Below are 22,388 nucleotides of genomic sequence, written 5' to 3'. Positions count from 1 at the left end.
TTAAATAAACTGAACTTTTCACACATGTGGTCGTGTTAGAATGTATAATTGACCCGAAGTGTTATTTGAAAAGGTTTTGGTGAACTGACAAAGTCAAGGAATGCTCTTTAGAGGTGGCTGACCTTGATTTTAAGTGTACTTGGAGAGCCTTACAAGGGGAAAGACTTTTCTGTCATGGAAACAATATGGGCAAAGGTATGGGGGAAGGCGTAGAGCATGTGTAAATGCCATTGTGTCTTCAGTGGAAGGTTTGCGTGTGAGGTCAAATAAGACGAGGCCTTTGGTACAGGGTTTCGTATCAGTATTAAGGAATTTAGAAAGATATATATACATTCCGAGTCCTATATTTGATAGATTGTTTCTTTAGGGGCATTCTTTAAATAAATATGTTAACTTTGAAAGTTTTTCTTGTCTAATGGAGCTATTTTTCAAACAACTAAAATATTTTTAAAACCTTTGTTCTCAGGATCCAAGTTCGAAATATGGCAACTTTGAAAGATAGTAAGTACTCTATCTCAATATGCAATTTAAGAAAAACCAAAATTTGACAAAAATTCTTTCAAAAATATGCCACGTTGTATATTTGGTCAAAATGAATCTAACAGCCTATGTGTGGGGCATTGAACTTGTTTTGGAAAAGACCAGTGTGAGGTGACACGTGGTGGTTCTGATTCATTGTCTGTAGAATGATGAGAAAACTGTACTGTTTGTATAACAAATATTCCATAGCAATGTTATGGAATACGTGGTTAAAGGCCATTTTCAGTTCCCTTTAATGTTTTAAATGCATAATTGACTGTTCTCTGCTGTTCCGCTTGCTCGTCCTGTCTCGGGAGCAGCTAGGTTTGTTCCTTATTAGTGCTCGTTCTAACATTAAGCCTAGTTTAGCATCATGCTGTTAATTGATGGTCTAAGTGCTAATTATTCTACCTTGCAGTTCAGAAAAATACTTTGATAAATTCACAAATGAAAATACGACTCCTTTCTCTTAACACGGCACTTCTGTTTTTCAGTTACCAGGCGACTGAAGTCCATCAGAAACATCCAGAAAATTACCAAGTCTATGAAAATGGTAGCCGCAGCCAAATATGCCCGAGCTGAGAGGGAGCTGAAACCAGCCCGAGTGTATGGAATAGGGTCTCTGGGTAAGAGAAGGCTGTCATTCCCCAGTCACGAAGAGCTGTTGACATAAAGAGGATCGCCACTCGTGACTTTTATTTAACGCTTAGTGTGATGACAGGTCTGTTTTGGAATATTTGACACGTGCTCGTTTTTCACAGCAAGTCTATGAGGGTAGGAGCTGTTAGAGCCCCTGCTTTACAGTTGAGAAAAACTGAAGCACCTGGAAGTCAACTCACTTGCCCAAGGTCACTTACCTATGTGGTTTGGCATCAAAACCTATCGATTAACCGCTGTATGGAACTATGTTAACTTCTAAAACATTCTGGAAATGTTCCCAGATCATTAATTATACTGTCAACATAACTTGGAAACAGTGCATCAGACTCAGGTGCTTGATTTCGTCCTGTTAGGTTGTGCGGTGTGCGGTGATATTTTAGGACTGCGGGGTGGGAAGGTGGGACCCTGCGGTGGAGAGCTGACCGAGTAGTCGGGGCTATGACTCCTGAATACACGAGTGGAATATTTACACATCAACTGCAAAGAAGGCGAAAGTTGCTTATTTCTAAATTGAAGAAAATGTATGTATTAAATGTAAATTGCCTTGTGCAATAGTTTTCTTGTGCTCTGCCATATTTTTTTTGAACATTCATTTATACTGGTAAAGAGAATTTTGCATGAGAAAATGATAGAGCACTAGGCCTCAGTGGAAGTGGCTCCTTGCTTTGAAAATGCCATATTTAGTTTCATCTGACAGGTATAGAGGAGAGCTGCTGGGTTAGGGTTTAGCAGTCCTTTCCAGCTCCAGCCGTTTGCTCTCCTGTGTCCCGTTCCCTGCCTGGCACAATACTGAGCACCTTGGGGGTGGCTCCGTAAATGCCGGTTGGTAAATTACTCTCCAGCCTGTTCATGTGAAAAGGAAAAGTCATTTCACTGTTCACCTCTCTTGCTGGTATGAATAAGTGTAATAAATTTGTTTCCTCCAAAAGCCTATAGCCACAGAATTGTCTAATGAAGAAATTGGCTTAGGTATCTGATTAGAGTATTTGTGGTAAAATATTAAAAATTCAAGTTAAGGCTGCCAGTGGGCTTCTGAGTCCTTCAAACTAAAAGAAATACTAATTGCTAAATAGAAAATGGGTAATTATTTTAAATATTTAAAACAGGCATTTTATGCAGTACAGTCATAAAAAGAGACTTAAAGGAAATATTCTCCCCCTCCCCTGAACTTTGCAGTGAAGTATTTCCTCCTCTCTGCTTTTTATGGGAGGTCCTCGGGTATTGAAATTTGAGAATCACTGCTTTGTACTGAAAAAGGTAATAGCAGGAATTTTCTTGAAACGGGTGAACGTGGCAGCCATGGAGATGCACCCTGCAACCACGGGGAGCACCAGCTGCTGAAGTCGGTCCTGCGTCTGCACCCAGGCTTGCTTCCCACAGGTGCTCCCAGCCAGCAGCTGAGCGCAGGCAGGATCCTCAGGCAGCCGTGTTCTTGGGAGACTTGGGGCTCCCCAGCAGCGTTGCTGCGCTGCCCTTACACTGCGCAGTGGTCCAGGAAGCTGCCACCCAGCCTTTCTTCCCCTCGTCTTGCCCCGGGTCAGACCTGCATGGTAGTGGCATGGCTCTTCTGAATTCCTTCCTGTTTTCTCACATCCATTTCCCCTGGTAAAGTCCGTGTTTGTTTAATCCCCTCTTGGCCTCCACCTCTTGGAGGACTAGACCAACAAAGTGAGGTTGTTAAAGTAATCCCCAAAATAAAGTGGCATCATTATTTTCTTTTTTAAAGATTTTGTTTTTTCCTTTTTCTCCCCAAAGCCCCCCGGTACATAGTTGTATATTCTTCATTGTGGGTCCTTCTAGTTGTGGCATGTGGGACGCTGCCTCAGCGTGGTTTGATGAGCAGTGCCATGTCTGCGCCCAGGATCCGAACCAACGAAACACTGGGCCGCCTGCAGTGGAGCCTGCGAACTTAACCACTCGCCCACGGGGCCAGCCCCGTATCATTATTTTAACATCAATAGTTTTTATTAGAGCTTGATGTGCAGATTATATAAGCAGCTCAGTAAATATTTGCTTCTTGCTTTTTTGGTTGAATACTGAAGATTTTCATTCCAAGTCTGATATCTAGATAAATTGGTACCTCTATACCTCTGCCCTCTTTACAAGGTTTTTAATTGTAATAGAGATTTCTTTTAGTCAGTATTTAAGATAAATTGGCCATTAGTTGGCCCTTAGGAACTTTTGTCATGTAAAGATTTAAACCTTTACTGTTTTCATCCTGATTGTAAATGGAATAAGTACTGAGACACTTTTGATTATATCAGTCAAGTGCCACCTAAATTTAAATGCATCATTTTGAAAACAGCCAACACTTTTGTAAATTAGAGATAATTGCTATATTTAATATAAATTGCATATTAAAAATTCTTTTGTTTATTTTTAAGCTCTGTATGAAAAAGCTGATATTAAGGCACCTGAAGACAAGAAGAAACACCTCCTTATTGGTGTGTCCTCAGATCGAGGGCTTTGTGGTGCTATTCATTCCTCGGTTGCTAAGCAGATGAAGAGTGAAGTGGCCACGCTCACAGCAGCCGGGAAAGAAGTTATGATTGTTGGAGTTGGTGATAAAATCAGGGGTATACTTCAAAGGTAATTTCAATATAGATTATGTTTAAAGGGGCAGGCATGAATAAATGGAAGTTTCTTTGATAATTTAGCATTGTGTCCTTTTTTTTGTTACCTATTTTATACTCACAGAGAAGTTTTTGTTCTCGTTTCATTTTTTTCCAGGAAATATTAGAATATATAGATTTCCCCTGTTTTCTGCTTGTCTTTTGAACTTCTTCCAAACCATAGACGGAATGCAATGGGAATATCCAAAGCTATTGACATTGAAAACCAGTGAGGACTCCGAGGAGCTGTCACAGCCTGGAAATGTCAGAAATGGACGGGTGTTAATTAGGGTTGGAAGGAGGGAAATAAAAGCTTAGAGAAATACGAGACAAGAAAGGCCTGAATATCAGTCCTCAGTTCCTCGCAGGCGCAGAAGGAATAATCATGAGAATCCATGGAACAGTTTAATTCAGTGAAGACCCCTCTCCCCGTAGAATTAAACTTGATCCGTAGTGAGAATATGTTTTCCTTGTTCCCTGTGCTCTTTCAGGAGACGTATTCCACTACGCTATTTTATGTGGTCTCTCGATTTTCTTTTAGGACTCACTCTGACCAGTTTCTGGTGACATTCAAAGAAGTGGGAAGAAAACCCCCTACTTTTGGAGATGCGTCGGTCATTGCCCTGGAATTATTAAATTCTGGATATGAATTTGATGAGGGATCTATCATCTTTAATCGATTCAGGCAAGAAAAATTTAGAAATCAAAGCTTTTTTATGTTTACATTCATATTTTAAAATAAGTAAATGTCCACTTAACAGTTTAAAAATTATCATTTTGAAATTTATATTTGCTTTTGTCATTTCTAGGTCTGTCATTTCCTACAAGACGGAAGAAAAGCCCATCTTTTCCCTCGACACCATTGCAAGTGCTGGTAATTCATTTTTGTATGACAAGTGCTTTTCCAGGTGGAAGGAAGAGATTCGTTTGTCAGGATGGCCTGTCTCTGTGGTAGCGAAATGATTTCAGACTGTGTCTATTATCATCTATTAGTGGCTTCCATATCATAATCCATTCATTGTTTGACAGTCTTACTCCATTCCTTCATTAATTGAACAAATAAATAAATATCCATTGAGGGCCATAATTAGACACGCTTTCTCAGTGCTTGAAGAGCCTAGCTAGGAATTGGCTTTGCAGTCCATGTGTGGGAACTCTGCCTAACCGCAGTGCAATCAGAAGCTCTAGAATAGAGATTTGAACAGTGTTCACAACTAATTTACATTGACCCACTCAATTCTCGTTTTACTGTTTGAATAAAGTCATCATTGCTCAGTGAAGCATCCTAGAAACAATATTCTGGAACTGATTTTATTTTCCTAAGGCATTTTCCCCTTTTGTATATTATATTTCTTTTATTCTAAGATGTACACTTTTTTACATTTTAACATCTCTGAATTTAGGATGTTTCTCCCAGTCAGTGGCATATGTTTTTAATTGGCTATGTTATTTTTTTCTCATTGGTACATGAAATAGGGGTTATAATCCATAGCCCCTTAAGTTGGATGAAATACTGTACTAGCTCACCACCTTACCTTCATGAGTGAATTTTGAAGTGTGCTGCTAAATTTCTGCAACGTGATTACTAAAATTCGTATCAGCCTCTAATTCTCTCACTCTTTCATGTTCTTATAAAGCTTTCTCTCTCTCATTTTCCTGCCTGACACTTTCAGATTTCTCCAATTATCAAATGGCAGAATTGGGATTTTTGTTACATTATACTAGTTTCAGTTCTTTCCTTAATTTCTTTATTGAAAAAACATTTAATGAGAGTTTGCTGCCTTTGTGCCAGGCACTCTGCTCGATGCTGTCCAGAGGACTTCACAACCGTGAAATGTCGTAAAGTTCTTTAAAGTGGAATATCACATGCTTCGTTTACATATTATAGTTTGCTGAAAATCTGCTATAATCCAGTGTGGAAATAGATGAAACTGTTAGAACTGAGTCTTTTAACCTACCTCACCTTTACTTCTGCTCTGTGATGATAAAGGATTTTTACGCTAGTATGCTGTTTTTGATTAAACTACTCTTTGAGCTACATAACTCCAAAGAAATATATCACTTGTTTTAACAGAGAGCATGAGTATCTACGATGATATTGATGCTGACGTGCTGAAGAATTACCAAGAATACAGTCTGGCCAACATCATCTACTATTCGCTAAAGGAATCCACCACGAGTGAGCAGAGTGCCCGGATGACGGCCATGGACAACGCTAGCAAGAATGCTTGTAAGCACACAGTGGTCTCTTGGCAGAGTTCTGTTGCTGAGAGTAGCGTGAAGACCCTCGCATCAGAAACATTAGCATCTCTCGGTAGACCAGGAAGCAGGAGAGCTGGGGCCTCGTCCTGGGCTCTGCTGATTCTATGACATTTTTGACCAATTACTGTCTCTTTCCTTGAATTTTCTTATCTGATGAGATAGAAAAATAATATTCTCTGCCTTAAAGGCAGGATATTTTTCTTGGTAGGCAGTAAGTTTGCGAGTACTTTGAAAAGGCATCTCATGGAAGATATAAAAATATCTTTGTAAGATTTTCTGAGAGACCGATTTTGATACCCAAAAAGAAACAGAATGTCTTATTTTTAAATTAAGCAACATACGTCTAGGAGTAAGTTACTGAACAAATTATTCTTTTCTAGTTTTAGATTTTGTTGTGTAATCATTTTGTTTTGTTTGTAGCTGAGATGATTGACAAACTGACTCTGACATTCAATCGCACCCGCCAAGCTGTCATCACGAAGGAGTTGATTGAAATCATCTCTGGTGCTGCAGCTCTGTGAGTAATTGTAGATCTCCTTCAGAGTTGTTTCTGATCTGTGTCTGCTAGCTTAAGCTTTGGACATTAAAAGTTTTCAGTTTTGTTTTGTCTGTTAAAGATGAAATGATCCTTTGCTTAATGGATATAAGCATTTGGTGAAAGATAGAAGGGTTTGGCGAAAGTGAGACCTCTGGTTCATTCTGATTGTTCCAGCTGAAACGTTCAGGCTTAGTTTCCTTTTAGAAATCAGTGTGTTGCTAGCTTTCACTTTCCTAAAGCATTAGGAATAGGATGTGGATAATTCAGTATCATTTATGAAATCTGTCTTTGGAACTCAAAGCATTATAAACCAAACCAAGCTTTGTGACTTAGAAGACTGGGTTTGGGTTTACATAAATCTGTAAATCACTGCATGGTGGTAGGGTCCAGGAATTTTTTAATTATTGTTTCTATATCAGTACTGTGAGATAGTATACCACTTTCCTCAGGAAAATTTCTTGTTTGTCTAGATACGTTAATGTTTCTGAAACCAGGGTGAAGATAATAGGAATTCTATTTAAAAAATTATTAAATTGAACACCCACTCTGCAGAATACACTGCTAGGCACAGTGCTCAAGGATGCAATCCTTTCTTTCAAGGCATTTACATTCTAATAGGATAAGATAAATATGCAGATGATTGTGATGAAAGATAAAATATGTAGTAAGTTATCTTTGACTCATTCTTTCTTATCTTCTACTATAATTGGTCACCAAGTTCTATAAATTTTACCTTCTAAATATCCCTTGACTCTTTCCCCTGGATGCCCACTTAATGCAGATCCTTCTTAGTCTCTCCTGATAAAGAACATGCTTTCTGAGTGCCCCTAAAGTGTCAGGCCCTGTGCTAGACACTGACGACGTCTTGGGGACGGTATTTGCCATCGAACAGCTCACGGCCTTCATGGGGAAGACATAGTGTATTAGATGTATTAGAAATTGCAGTCGAAGGTGGGTCAGCACACTGGCCTGGAGCTAAGAATGGGTTGACACTTTTAAAGGATCATTGAAAGAAAGACAGTATGTGAAAGCCTAAAATATTTACTATCTGGCCTTTTGCCAATCCTTATGACAGTGCTAAGGGAAAAAAAGAGAATCCATTCTGTATTACATAATCCTGAAGAAACAGCTTAGCTTGATATATGTAAGTCCATATTTTCTGGCCACCAATACACTAGTCTAGCCTCCTACCATTACCATTGCTCACCTCCTTGAACTTCAGCCACATTGCTCTTTTCACCTTCCCCCAGGGGCACATGTGTTTGCCTGAAATGCCATGCATTTCTAACCCTGGCACCCTTGATTCTTCACCTGACTGAATCCTTCTTATCCTCCTAGCTGAGCTGGGGGATCTTCTCTCCCAGGAAGCCCTCCTTCGTGATTTGAGTGGGTTACCCTTCTTTAGCATCCTTTGCTTCCCCTTATTATAGCACTTACACTGTTTTATTAGGAATTTTATTTGCGTGTGTACTCCCGCAGCTTGGGAGGGACCATGTCTTAGTCACTTTGTAGCCCCATCACGAGCACATACTTCTTCCATAAATATTTGTTCAGTGAATGAATGATGTGTCATTAGTATATAAGAAGTAGAAGTTCCAGAGAGGGAGAAATAACATTGTATTGGGTATGTGAAAACGTGGTCCATGTTTAAGAATTAGGGAAAGGCTCTTCACTAAGGTGACATTTAAATTGGTCCTTAAGTATTGTCTGTCAAGGATAGAAACTGGGCAGAATGCCAGAGAGAGACAAATAAAACTGATCGAGACCCTTCTGTAGTTGTTACTTGCATCCCTCAGCATCCTTCCTTCTCTTATTTTGCTTTCTGCACGTGACTTTGTTAACCTAACCCATCTCCACGCCTGGTCGCTCCTGCCCTGTTGGCATCACAGGGCACAGTGCTGTGATGAGTGGCCCTGCCGGTGACCAGCTTGGTCACTTGGTCAGATATTCTCTCTGCCACTCAGTTTGTCATCTATGACATGGGACTGACACCAGGATTAAGTACATAGATTATTCCCTATCCTCCTTGCTCCGTGTACTCCTGCCAGTGCTCAGCTGATTCCTCTCGGACGGGAAGTGTGAGGAGGCCTGGGGGAAGGAGCTGCATCTGAAGGTGCCGGGGCTGTGAGACCCAGAGACCCAAGGCTCCTTTTTTTGCTCTTGAAAAAGGAATACTGGAAATAAATTGAGGATACAACTTCTGCGGAATTGAGGACCAGGCTCTTTCTTGGTTAGGAATGTGGGAAACCTGACTGAAAAGTAGTCAGATCGAGGGAAATGAGAAGAGGGAGATTGGGACTTACAAACTGAGAATTTAAAGAGAATTCAAATAGTTGGAAACGGACTATTTAGTTTTCGCTTTCTGGAAAGGTAGTCTAAATCCTTTATAAAGAATTAGCTGTGCCGTCCCAAGGCTGGACTGTGTAGGTGAATGGACTTGCATGCTCTGTAACCTGTCCGTTATTTTGGTTAAAAAACCTTCATCTTTAATACGAACACTATGGCTGTTTAGTAATAAGAGGCATGGATAAACCATAATATTTGAGGTGCCAAGTATTAGTTGCTAAAATTTTAAAATATATTGTATGCTATTGATAGAAAAAGTGGTGTTTTAAATTATGCTTTCATAAGTCTTGCTTACTTGCATGAACATGATTTTACTGCTTCTAACCAGATTGAAATCTGTAACTTTTACAACAGTCATTGAATCTGTTTTAAAGGAATATTTTGGTACGCATTTATGTGATATACTCAAGGTAACGGGTGAGGAAAGGGACTTTTTTAGTTGGAAATTATACATGACTAACTAGCATGGATTGCTTCTTGACCGGCTTGTTTTGTGTTTGTCTTTTTCTTCTAATACAATAACCAGGGAGTAATGAAAATCAAGTTGCATCCTCAGACGAGAGGTAAAGTGGTAACACTTCACACACCCGCCCCACACCCCTTCAGAAAAGAAACCCAGCCAGCTATGATTGAAGCTAGTCCAGCACCAGTGAACCTGGTTCTCTGAGAGATTCAGATTGCCAGGCCCGTTTTTAGCAGCAGCCAACTATGGGAGCATAGGGGTAACGCTGGGGGGCTTTTTTTCCCCTTAGATTTAGTAAATAAACTTAGAGAATTGGCATTATTTTGAAATATTAAATATAGCCTAGTGAAGAGGGGTGGTTCTCAGACTTAGGGTCTCCGGACCCCTTGATGTCTGACCTAAGGAAAGAGAGCCAGATGCTCACCTGTTTCTGTATTCCTTCTGTTCTGATAGAGCACGTCATGTAGACTCTGGAAAACTGCACCGTATACTCTTGAGAATGAAAATAAAAACAGGCAGCTATCATTCTTATGAAAATACTTTTGCCCTCACAGACCCCATGAAAGAGTCCCCAGACCAAAACTCGAGAACCACTAGTGTAGAGTAACATTTTATTATGTAAAGTCGGTTCCTTAAACCCCACGGAAATATTTATTATCTCCTGACATCCTTTCCCAAAAAAATAGTGTTTGATTTTTATTTGTTCTGTATTTTTCAGGTAAAGAAGGAAAATTCAGCCGGCTGATTTTGTTTTTAAGTTACTGCTGTCCTGTCAGAAGAAATTGTTGGTCCATTGTTTAAATTACTAAAGACAGCAAGATATTTGTAAATTATCTTACAATAAACAACTTACCATAAAAAAAAATCAGTCTCTTCTTATTATATAAGAACAACAGATGGGGCTGGCCCCGTGGCCGAGTGGTTAAGTTCGCGCGCTCCGCTGCAGGCGGCCCAGTGTTTCGTTGGTTCGAATCCTGGGCGCAGACGTGGCACTGCTCATCAAACCACGCTGAGGCAGCGTCCCACATGCCACAACTAGAAGGACCCACAACGAAGAATATACAACTATGTACCGGGGGGCTTTGGGGAGAAAAAGGAAAAAATAAAATAAAAATCTGAAAAAAAAAAACAACAGTTAAGTTTTCAAAATGAGATGTTAAAACATTTAAAAATATTAACTTGCTCCTATTAAAGTTTTTTGGTAAGAAGATAATGGAAGGGGCTCTTCTGATTTTATAGATCCTTACAAACTTAAAAAGCCTGTCCTCTTTGGGGTCGGGGTGGAAGGAAGAGGCAACAGGTCACAACCTCGGCCCAGGCTCCCATCCTTTTGCACCTTCAAAGAACAGCCAGCACAATGGAGGAAACATGCTATTGGAGTCCCTGTCTGTTTCTCATAGACAGGATGGAGAAGTCCAGACATACACTTACTCTAAATAAATTTGTGAATACCTTTCCAAGCCCTGGGCACCCTTTCAGCACAATACTCGCTCCATACCCACATGTGGATAACCATCAAGATGGGGTGCCAGGGCTGTTACATGCAACCAAGTTGGCCAGGCCAAAATGTCAGTTTTTTTCGTATTTATTTGAAATAGGGAACTCAGTTTTTTTTGTTACAAAAGTAATAATATAAATTCCAAAAGGACTACAGGCTACAGAAGTATAAAAATATAAAACATGTAAAGCTCATCCTCACTTAACACTTCGATGTATCTTACTCTTGACTTTTAAAAACCATTAAATAAATACATGTATTTAGAATTCTTCAAAGATTTTATTATTTTACCAACAGCTATATTGATAGAAATGAAGAGTGAGTAATATAAAAATTGATGAGCAAGCACAGACCTGTAAAGAGCAGTACTGCTACTGTAAGAAGGCTGCCAGGAGAAGATAAACTGAACAGAATCTCAGGGTCGTTTTCTAGCTTCCCTGAAATCTTACAGGAGCCGCTTGTGGGTGGTCAGTGAATGAGGCTGTGAGAAACAGCTGGCCAGCAGCTAGGCCTCGGCAGAGTGCTGTGTGAACCAAGGACCAGGTACCTTTCAGGAATGTTGGCAAGGGACAGGGTGCTCTGTGGGTTTGTTTTGCTTCTAAACTTACCTTGGCCCACCTCCAGTTTCCAAGATGGCAGAACACTTCTGTGAGGGTGAACTGTGTGTTCCAGACAGCATAGTAGGAGGAAAAGCAGGAATTTAAGCACCGTCAGCCTGAGTAAAATAATCTGTCAGGCTGACCATGGCATACTGTCCCAGGTTCGGAAGAGGGGACAAGAGGCGTGGGGGCCACCCAGCCCTCCATCTGTCTCGGGAGTGTGGGTGTTCCAGCCCCCACTGGTTGTGCTCTGTCGGGTGCACGGCTGTGCTGGGTTTTCTCTTCGCCTTCCTCAGGCTTCCCTTTGCCTTTCATTTCCTGTGTCACACGTTTCCCCCTGTTATTTCAGTGGTATACTTCCTGCAGGTACATGGGAGGTAAACTTTGCATATCTTAAAATGTCTGTTCTATGACATTTAAGTGATGGTTTGCTTGGGTATAGATTCTAGGTTAGACATTGGTTTTGCTTCTGAGTTTTGAAGGCACTTGTTTCATTCTCTTCTGGCCTCCATGTGACTTAAAATGCCTTGGAGCCATTTGATTTCTGAACCTTTGTGACGATCTCTGAAAGCTTGTGGGTCTCCACCTGCGTTGCTCTGAAATGTCACAGAGATGATCGTGAATGGGCATCCTTGGGCAAGTCTTTGCAGACTTGTATGAATACTTCTGTAGACTGAATTATTAGAAGTGGAATTGATGACAAACTATGTACATTTAAAAATTCAACAGACACTGCCAAATTGCTCTCCAAAAGACTGTAAACTTGGCTAACTATGAGACAGATTCCCCCTACTATCTAAAACTGTCTTGAATCTTTAACAATACAACAGTCGACCATTCATTGCCCATTTTTTATTGAGATTTTATCTTTTTCTCGTTGCAGACAAGTTCTTTGCATATTTGTGACATCAACTCTTTTATCATTCATGCTGCAACTTAAAACTAGGGAAATTTGTGTAACTGCTGTTGGATAACGATGCACTATCAACTTTTTTATTTTTTAAATACCATCTGATTAGCCATATATAAAGACAATACCCAACGTGGGGAAATGGCAGTTTTAGAAGTTTTGCATTTCTCTTCCTCTGCTTTCTCACATCCCCAGCATAGGGTCTGGAGAAATAAAACTAAGCAATGATTTGATTTGCTTTACCAACCACACACAGGGAAGATAGTTTTCTGTGCCTAGAGCAGTGGTTAAGAGCACAGACTTGGGAGTGAACTGTCCGGGTGGGAATCCCACCTCAGCTCTTCCCAGCTGTGTGACCTTGGGCTAGTTACTTAATCTTTTCAGTCTTATCTATAACATGGAGATTAAAATAGTATTTACTCAGAGGGTTATGAGGATTAAATGAGTTAACATTTGCAAAATACTTAGAATCTGACACAGGGTGAGTGCCGTGTCTGTGATTAAATGTTGCCTGATCCATATAAAAGTGATCATCAGTTCAACAGCATTTATTGATGCTCTCCTATGTGTGAGCACTCTCGAAATCTGAAGCTGCAATGATAATCATTAAAACACTTCCCCCTAGGAGCTTACCAGTCTGGAGCGAAAACAAGCAAATAATGACAAAACGGGATAAGGGTCATAACTGGTGAGCACAGAGGAGAGACAGTTTGCGGAGAGGCAGGGGGACTGAGAAGGCTGTCCAGCCTGGAGGAAGTGATATCTAAGCTGAGTCCTGAAGGACCAGTGACCAACAGTAGAAATTACACTACTGGGGCGAGATTATGAGCACACCACATTCTGCAGTTTAGATACGCAGAAAGGAGTCTTGAAAAGTAAGCTTGACGTTTTTCCCCAAGTTACATCCCCTCCTTTTGCTAAATGGCATAACAGCATTAGTACAATGAATGATAAATGTTTGCGTTAGTAAGTTTCATTACATAACCTAAACCGCTATCCTAGTTTATGAGAACACCTGGATAGTGCGTAAAGTGCATTTTAACATGCCAGGATTGAGTTTCCATTGTTACAACTCCTGTTTTCTAACAGTTTGCTCTTCGTGAACCTTTGTTTCTCTTACTGCTTTAGTATGAATATTTGCAACTTTCAGAAACTTTATTATTATTGGAAACTCTCTAAGCTTGAAAATTGTGCAGTTACTGAGCTCCTGCCAACACCGACTGAATAAAAAGTGACGCCATTGCTGCAGTTGGGGCGCCCGGTTCTCAGCTAGACACCCCCTCTTTGCACTGAGGGCTTCACCCCAGCGCCCAGCACTTCCACGTTGCTCTCCGTTCCTTTCTTCATCCACCAGGATGCAATGGCAGGCGTCAGGGCTTATAGGGTGAGCCAGAGCTCTGCTCTCAAGAAGAAAGCTCAGTCCACAGATCTTGTGTCCTACTGGCATGTCTACAGACCGGCTGACCCTCACTGCTGTTAGGGAATCAGCTGCTCTGTCTCCATGGCTGCAGCACCGGCCTCAGGTTCTCGCTTCCTTGCCGCCACAGTATCTCACCTCTAATCTATTCCCTTTTTAAAAATAACATCTTATTGAGATACAACTCACATGCTGTAAAATTCACCCTTTTAAAGTGTACAATTCAGCGGTTTTAGTACACTCATGGAGTTGTGCTGTAGTCCATTGTATACACTAATGCAAGACGAATTGTCCTAAAAGGCATTTATTTATGGAGCACTGACTACCTGCGGGGTACGATATATATTGGAGATTTATCAGGGAATAAGAGGAACTCAGTTCCTGCCCTTCCACAGTGTACAGCGAAAAAGAGAGGGTGAGGATTTTAGTCTTGGACATCCATTAAACATTAATTAAACGTGAGTGATATAGAGGATGTCCAAACAGACCTTAGTTGTTCATTAGATGCAGTTGGTTACACTAGTCTGAAACTCGGTGAAAATCTGGGGTGAAGTGTTAGACTAGGGAGTCATCTTTATATAACGAATCATGAAAAACAGCGGAGTGAATCATATGAAAAGAGAACAAACACTTGAAAACCAGGCAAAGGCATTACAGGATAAAGCAAATATTTGATATAATTGAAACCAGGGTTCTCACTTTGGGAAAAGGGAGATACAACGATAAAATGGGAGGAGGTAAGGAATATACAGTTGTAGATCTGAATCAGAGGCCTCAGGATGGACTTGAGACTTTTAAAATATTCCTATTTTCTAATTCTGTTCACTAAATGGCCCCTGAAGCAATGATACCCCTGTAATAATGAAGGTCAGCTGGCACTCATATCTTGGCTTCTAAATACTATTCCTCGCTAAGAAGACATGGAGCCCCTCAGAGAGATGGCAAATTCCCAGTCTAGGGCAGGGCACGCACAAAGTGAGCCTGGAAAATCCTGTGCCACAACGTCAGAAAACACTCAGTGGATGATGGTGGCATGTCAGAACACACCAGCTGGCTTGAAAGGGCTCCCACTGGCCAAATATGGGACAATTTAAACATCAAAAGAATAATGAGAGTGAGGGATTATAACTCATCAAATAAAAAAGAATCCCTGACCACATACTAATGTCATACTAGAAGAAGTGAGGGCTCCTGTCACAATGGCTGTAATTGACAAGACAGGAAACAAGTGTTGGAGAGGATGTGGAGAGAAGGGAGCCCTCATACACTGCTGGTAGGAGTGCAAACTAGTGCAGCCACTATGGAAAACAGTATGGAGATTCCTCAAAAAATTAAGAATAGATCTACCATATGATCCAGCTATTCCACTGCTTGGTATTTATCCAAAGAAGATGAAAACACGAATGTGTAAAGATACATGCACCCCTATGTTCATCGCAGCATTATTCACAATAGCCGAGGCTTGGAAGCAACCTAGGTGCCCATCAAAGGATGAATGAATAAAGAAGATGTGGTATATATACACAATGGAATACTACTCAGCCATAAGAAATGATGAAATCCAGCCATTTGTGACAACATGGATGGACCTTGAGGGTATTATGCTAAGCGAAATAAGTCAGAGGGAGAAATTCAAATACCATTATGATCTCACTCATAAATAGAAGATAAAAACAACAACAAACAATCACATAGAAACAGAGATTGGATTGTTGGTTACCAGAAGGGAACGGGGAGGGAGGAAAGTGAAAGGGGTGATTAGGTACATGTGTGTAATGATAGACTGTAATTGGTCTCTGGGTGGTGAACACGATATAGTCCACACAGAAATCGAAATATACGGATGTACACCTGAAATTTATATAATGTTATAAACCAATGTTACCACAATAAAAAAATTTTACAAAAGCGAGGGAACTTTATAGAATGTCTAATAAATGTAGAAAAAAATGATAGAATTAGAAAAATCGCCACTTTGTAACCAGCAGTGTAATAACGGATTCAATAAGAGATCAGAAATGGATGCTCCCAAAACCACTGGGGTGACGGGTTGTAGAGAAGCAGGTTGTTTACAGTCTCAAAGTATCACCTTACAGTTTACTTATTAATTTCAAAGTAAAACAAAAAAGGAGACCTTACAATGGAGAGATCAGGCAGATACCACCTCTACAAGTGACCAAACTTTGTCACCAATCGTGGGACAAACTAACTCCTGATGTTATACAGCAGGGAGGGCAGACCACCTGTGTTAGGAGTATTCTTGCCAAAGTTGTTCAACGTGAAACAGACAAAGATTATGAGACATCCCATGAGATAACTGTCCTATACTGCAAAAATATAAATGTCACAAAAGACCAAAAACCAAACCAAAAAGGCCACACCATCAATCAGGGGGGATTGATCTTATTAGAAGAGATTAGAAAGACAGGACAACTAAATGCAATGAGTGGTTCTTGATTAGATCCTGGATTAAAAAAATTAAAAAGCTATGAGGCATCTGGGGACAATGGGAAAAATCTGAATATGCACTTTTTATTGGATAATATTATTGTATCAGTCTTGAGTTTGCTGCATGAGATAATGGTACTGTGGTGTAGCGGGAGCTGTGATGTGCCTCCTGGATGACCCTTCAGCAGGACTGAAGGACACATTCCCCCAGCTGCTGGGAATGCTGTCAGCCACGGCCCCCTCAGCTGTCAACCTTCTTTGGAACTGCCTCCACTGAAGACTGCCTTGCCCAAGATCATGGCCCCCTCCTGGAAGCCCACATCCAGCCTGATCAGTATGGGAGTATAAAGGCCAGGCCCCCTTGCCTGCATTTACCACGACTCGGAAGGGCCACCCCAGCTGGACAGCTCTCTGGGGTGCCGAGGTCTTCCTTGAGGGTCGGCAGCGCCAAACATCTCCCTCCCCTAGCGCCACGTCTGATACCAAGCAGTGGGCTCGTTCTGCTCACCATGATCTGAGCCAATTAATCATGACAAGTCAGGGATGGAGGAAGGAAGTTTTCATTCAATTAGCCCGCATAATTGGAAAGATGGCAGGCTAATGTCTCAAAAAAACCATCTTCAAAAATTACGGAATCTTGAGGCAGTTTTATAGGGAAAATGGACAGTAAGGAGGGGATTCCCTTAAGGCATGATGGACTCCAGGGTCTTTTATTGTTCCCTCCTTCTGTCAGCTGTGATGGATACCTTATAGGTGTGTTTCCTGCCTGTGGTCAGCCTGTTCCTGGAGAGAAAGTTATAGAAGAAAGTTTTAATGTATCTAGCTATGATGGAGTACATACGTAAGCAGAGGCCATAAATCAGGAAAGCACGTGAATTTTTTAGAGTACGTGCAGAGCAGCGAGTAGTCACACCGAGGAGGGGCTGGGGCCATTCAGCGTAACAAGATGGCCTCGCTTATGCTCACTTACACTTCCTTTTCATCCCTTCCCTTCCCCAGCTGGTGATCCCAAGGGCACCCCTCTGCAGGTTACTCTCCATCTCAGACACTGCTCCCTGCAGAGCCCAACTTGGGACAGTTCATACTGGAAGGGCTCGAGGGAGAAGATATCAAGAAACTGGAAGGGATTTGGGAGCTGGATCAGCCACCTGGTTGGCCATGTGGTAGGTGGAGCACAAAAAGCCCCCAGCACAAGGTAGTAAGTAGTTCCTGACAGTGAAGGTTGTAAAACGTTGACCAGTGGTGAACTGGGGTGGAATAGCAGTGGAAACAAGCTGGCACAATGAATCAGTGTTCAGATGGGCAAGAAATATGGGGATGATGGGACCCTAAAATAATAGAGGCCAGGTGGTAGTGCTTAACTGCTTGCGAGTCAGAAGCCAGGTGAACGCAATCATGATAAGACAAGTCAGAGGGGAGCAGGCTCACCTGGTGAGTTTTGGAGACAGTTCACAGAACAAGGGATCCCCGGGGTGAAACAGATGGGCAGCCAACAAGTGGGCTACTCAATCTGTACAATCAAAATAATCCAAGGATGGGTGATTAGGAGGCTGAGGGCAGTCGCTCCAATATCCAGCCATGATCCCTTGTCCAATGTCTGGGTCTGGGCCAGTTTTCAGACTGAAACTCTTGAGTCTTCAAGAGGAAGAACTCTGCAACACCAAATGGAGAGGATAATGATTCCCCCACTCCTTCTGCAGAACCAACAGCCACTTACTTAGGTGACCATCCACTGGAGAAAGGGAATACTCATTCTGAAGACCCCTGAACACAGGGGCTGAGTTGAGAATGAAACCAGGAGATGCAGAGTCATCATGGGCCCCCAGTTAAAGTGAGGGCATTTGAGGCCAAGTAATAAATGGAGCCTTGGCCCAATTCACGCTGGGTCCTCCAGGTTTATGGACCCACTCAGGGGTCAATTCCTTGATTCCAAATGTGTAATTAGAACACACATATGGGGAAGCTGGCACAATCCCCACCTGGCTCCCTGGCCTGTAGGGTTAGAACTATGGTAGTAGGAAGGCTGAGCACAAGCTTTGGAGATTGGCCCTCCAGCTCTGGGAGGGGGAAGGCAGAAACCAGTCACACTGTTAAAGACCTACAGAATGAGGGGCAGTGGTCCCCATTCTCTCTTCATATCATCTGACAGTTTGGCCCCTGCAAACATGAACTATTTTTGATGTAACTTGATTTATCTTCAGAGTGTACTACTATAAACTCAACCAAGTAAGAACCCCAATCGCAGATGGTGTATCAGATGTGGCATCTTTGCTAGAACAGATAAACATGGTCTCAGGCACATGACACACGGCCACTGATTGTTGAAAGCAGTCTTTTCTAACCCAGTCAGGAGAGAAGATCAGAAATAGTTGATATTCGCTTGGAAGAGACAACAGTATACATCTTGGTCTGGCCCTAGAGCTATGTTAATTCTCACACGCTCTGTCATCATAGCCTCTGAAGAGATTTGGACTGGCTGGACCACTCACAAAACTACACTGGCCCACTATATTGATGTGATCATGCTAATCAGACTGGAGAAGTAAGAAGTGGCTAGTACACAAAAGGTCACGGCAAGATACATGCATTCTGGAGGGTGGGAGATAAACGCTACAAAGATTCAGGGGCCCGCCATATCAGTTAAGACTTTTAGGGTCCAGTAGTCTGGGGCATGCTGGCACATCTCTTGCAAATGGTAAGTTATTGCATCTTGTACCTTCCACGATGAAGAAGGAAGCATAATGCCTGGTAGGCGTCTTTGGGTTTCAGAAGCAGAATATTCCACACCTGGGAATTCTGCTCTTAACATATACTGATGGCTTGAAAGGTGCCAATTTTGAGTTGGGGCCCAGAGTAGAAAAGGGTTCTGGAGCAGATTCAGGCAGTGGTGCGAGCTTCCCTCCTGCTTGGGCCGTATGACCTGGTAGTCCTATGTTATTAGAGGTATCCATCATGGGAAAATACTCCACGTAGAGGTGATAGCAACTCTAATGCGTAAGTAGCATCGCAGATCCCTAGGTTCCAGAGTAAAGCCATGACACGCAGTGGAGAATTACACCTTTTGAAAACCAGCTCCTGCCATGCTAGTGGGCCCCAGTAGAGACGGACTGTCTGACCATGGGACACTACTGAACTATGAAGCCAGGACTGCCCATTGTGAGCTGGCTTCTGTTAGACCTAGGTGAAAAGTCAAGCCTAGCAACAATCCATCTGAAGACAAAAGTGGTACGTCAGGACCCATCATGAGCAGGGCTGGGAGGGCACATGCAAGCTCATGAGAAGGGAGGCCAGGCCCCAGCGGCCACCATTAATGTTGCACCACCAGTCTCCCTCACTTCAGACCAGTGGCTGCATGGGGGTTCCTATGACCAGCAGACTGGGGAGGACACAAAGCCAAGCTCAGTTCATGGGTGAATTGGCTCAGCATGAAGACCCAAGTCAAAAATGGACTGCGACTGTTGCCATAGCTTCACTCCGTGTGGCCCAGGAAGAGAGCAGGGAGGGGAAACCCTCCTGACGGGCAGAGCATCAGGCAGTGTCAAACCCACTTGCCTGCCACAGAGACCAACACGGTGACTCCTTGTTATGCAATGAACTGTGTCCCCCAAATTCATAGGTGAAACCCCAACCCCCAGTATCTCAGAATGTGACTGTATTTGGAGAGAGGGCCTTTAAAGAGGTAATTAAATTAAAATAAGCCTGTTAGGGTGGGCCCTAATCCAATCTGATTGGTGCCTCTTTTTTTTTTTTTTTTTTGGTGAGGAAGATTGGCCCTAAGCTAACATCTGTTGCCAATCTTCCTCTTTTTCCTTGAGGAAGATTGTCGCTGAGCTAACTTCTGTGCCAATGTCCTCTATTTTGTATGTGGGTCATTGCCACAGCACGGCTTGATGAGTGATGTGTAAGTCCATGCCCAGGATCTGAACCCACGAACCCTGGGCTGCGGAAGTGGAGTGTGTAAACTTAACCACTACACCACTGGGCTGGCCCCTGATTGGTGTCTTTATAAGAAGAGATTAGGACACAGAGAGAGAGTGCACAAAGATGATGCGAAGAGGGAACAAGAGGGCAGCTGTCTGCAAGCCAAGGAAAGAGGCCTCAGAGGAATCAATTCTGCCTACACCTCAGTCTGGGACTTCCGGTCTCCAGAACTGCAAGAAAATAACTGTCTGTTGTTTAAGCACCCCGGTGTGTGGTATTTTGTTATGGCGGCTGGACTTACTTCCTGCTCATGGCGTTTGATGTACCGGTGGGCCATATCACGTCGCGTCAGACCAAGGAATCTATTTTACAACAAAGGAGGTTGGGAGTGGGCACATGATTGTGACATCTTCTTGTCATACTACATAACCACACCACTCGGAAGCGGTCAGCCTGGCACAGCAATGGAATGGCCTTGGAACGCAGCTCAAACACCAGCTCGCAAGCAGTATCTTATGAGGACGGGGTGCAGTCCCACAGGAGGCTGCATACACTTAAAGTCAATGACTTGTCTATGGTGCTGGGTTCCTGAAAGGTAAATAACTTGGGGTGGAAGCTGGAGTTTCCTCACTTACCATCACTCCCAGTGACCCATCTGGGAAATTGTTCTTGTCCCTGCAACTCTCAGTTCTCTAGGTTGATACTTCTGACTTCCAAAACGGGGAATGCTTTCTTTCTTTCTTTTTTGCTGAGGAAGATTCACCCTGAGCTAACATCTGTTGCCGATCTTCCTCTATGTTGTATGTCAGCCACCACCACAGCATTGCCACTGATAGACAAGCAGTGGAGGTCCACGCCCAGGAACAGAACCCAGGCCACCAAAGTGGAGCATGCCAAACTTAACCACTAGGCCACCGGGTCGGGCCCAGGAATGCTTTTGCCAGGGGACACAGCAGGAGTCCCACTGAAATATTAGCTATAGTTGCCACCTGGCACTTTGGGCACAAAATGGTCTATTTAAGAAACCAAGTAGGGGCCGGCCCAGTGGTGCAGTGGTTAAGTTTGCACGTTCTGCTTCTCCGCGGCCCAGAGTTTGCCAGTTCTGATCCCAGGTGCGGACACGGCACTGCTTGGCAAAAGTCATACTGTGGTAGGTGTCCCATGTATAAAGTAGAGGAAGATGGGCATGGATGTTAGCTCAGGGCCAGTCTTCCTCAGCAAAAAGAGGAGGATTGGCAGTAGTTAGCTCAGGGCTAATCTTCCTCAAAAAAAAAAAAACAACAGAAAAAAAGAAACCAAGCAGATCAGCTATTACACCCTTACTATCCACAGGCTGATTCTGGCTTAACCATGGGAGTAGTTTGGCTTGCAAATTAAAACTTTAAAAATGTATTCCCAATATTTAAAAATTTAGGTATTTATCACAAAATCCTCATTTCTGGCAAATTGGAAAGATCTGGCAACACTTGGCTGGGGCTGAAAGAAAGCTCTGGAGTAGGCAACAGCTCCTGGTACACTCATGGACTAAAGGTACTTGTTTGGCTTCTGTAGGCAACTGAGTTCTCTCTTCCTTTGACAGATCAGTGTTGATGACTGGCAAAACCGGTAAACCTCGGCCTACTGGCACACCTATTTTTGCAAATAAAGTTTTATTGGAACCAGGGCTGGGATTAAAGTGAGGTGAGGTAGGATTTTTTTTAGCAGTGGTCTGGATTTTTGTTTTTTAAAAATATTGCATTAGAACACTGATCTTGATTGAGTTTTCTGGTGTCCCTATAAATTTCGCAGAGGCCAGTGCATTCCTTGCCTGACCCTAGTCCCCGCGCTCTGAAGGACATACTGAACAACTTAGACTTGATATAATCTATACAGTGGTAAGCAGCTCAATTTTTTTGCTTGTTTGTTTTAAGCAGAAGCAAGACCGGGTCAGATCTGCGTTTGGGGGAACACAAGTTCCCACGCCCCAAATCGTGCCCCTGAACTCGCAGCCTCTCCCAGGTTCCCACTTCCAACAGCCCATCTCAGCATCATGTTCTGGCTCCCTCTTTCGCCCCTCAACCACCGACAGGTCCGTCTCCCACCCTCTGCACGTGCGCGCCCCCCGGGAAGGCCCCAGGCACCTGCCTCCCGGGGCGCATCCGCCACCTGCGCTCTGCACAGCCGCTTCCCGCCTCCGTCCAGACCCGAGAGTCGAT

The 22,388-nt window shown here is 42.8% G+C and overlaps 1 protein-coding gene and 2 long non-coding RNA genes across 5 annotated transcripts in view; 1 reads left to right on the top strand and 2 right to left on the bottom strand.

Moving 5' to 3' along the window:
- The window catches only part of ATP5F1C (ATP synthase F1 subunit gamma), an 18,064-nt gene extending 7,799 nt beyond the window's left edge, over nt 1-10,265 (top strand). Inside the window, exons 2-10 of one of the 3 annotated variants that reach the window (XM_005606935.4) lie at nt 467-501; nt 1,014-1,145; nt 3,564-3,768; nt 4,333-4,476; nt 4,601-4,665; nt 5,866-6,021; nt 6,474-6,570; nt 9,464-9,500; nt 10,119-10,265. In XM_005606935.4, the coding sequence (XP_005606992.1) occupies nt 467-501; nt 1,014-1,145; nt 3,564-3,768; nt 4,333-4,476; nt 4,601-4,665; nt 5,866-6,021; nt 6,474-6,570; nt 9,464-9,470 (841 nt within the window). In that variant the 3' untranslated portion in view covers nt 9,471-9,500; nt 10,119-10,265. Of the gene's footprint in view, nt 1-466; nt 502-1,013; nt 1,146-3,563; nt 3,769-4,332; nt 4,477-4,600; nt 4,666-5,865; nt 6,022-6,473; nt 6,575-9,463; nt 9,501-10,118 lie in introns of those variants that run through there. The other 2 variants (XM_005606936.4, XM_001499861.7) reach the window with 2 other exon arrangements.
- On the bottom strand, nt 3,126-9,959 carry LOC138921344 (uncharacterized). The gene is made up of 2 exons (XR_011433857.1): nt 9,825-9,959; nt 3,126-4,047 (listed from the first exon to the last, which is right to left on the bottom strand). It is a non-coding gene; the product is annotated as an uncharacterized lncRNA (long non-coding RNA).
- Nucleotides 10,254-22,388, bottom strand: LOC106782745 (uncharacterized). Its single transcript, XR_001380051.3, has 4 exons — nt 22,314-22,388; nt 17,701-17,924; nt 11,507-12,093; nt 10,254-10,480 (listed from the first exon to the last, which is right to left on the bottom strand). It is a non-coding gene; the product is annotated as an uncharacterized lncRNA (long non-coding RNA).

The sequence above is a fragment of the Equus caballus genome, chromosome 29 (assembly GCF_041296265.1).
Source record: "Equus caballus isolate H_3958 breed thoroughbred chromosome 29, TB-T2T, whole genome shotgun sequence".
Classification (NCBI taxonomy): domain Eukaryota; kingdom Metazoa; phylum Chordata; class Mammalia; order Perissodactyla; family Equidae; genus Equus; species Equus caballus.
This window is presented reverse-complemented; position numbering and strand designations above follow the sequence as displayed.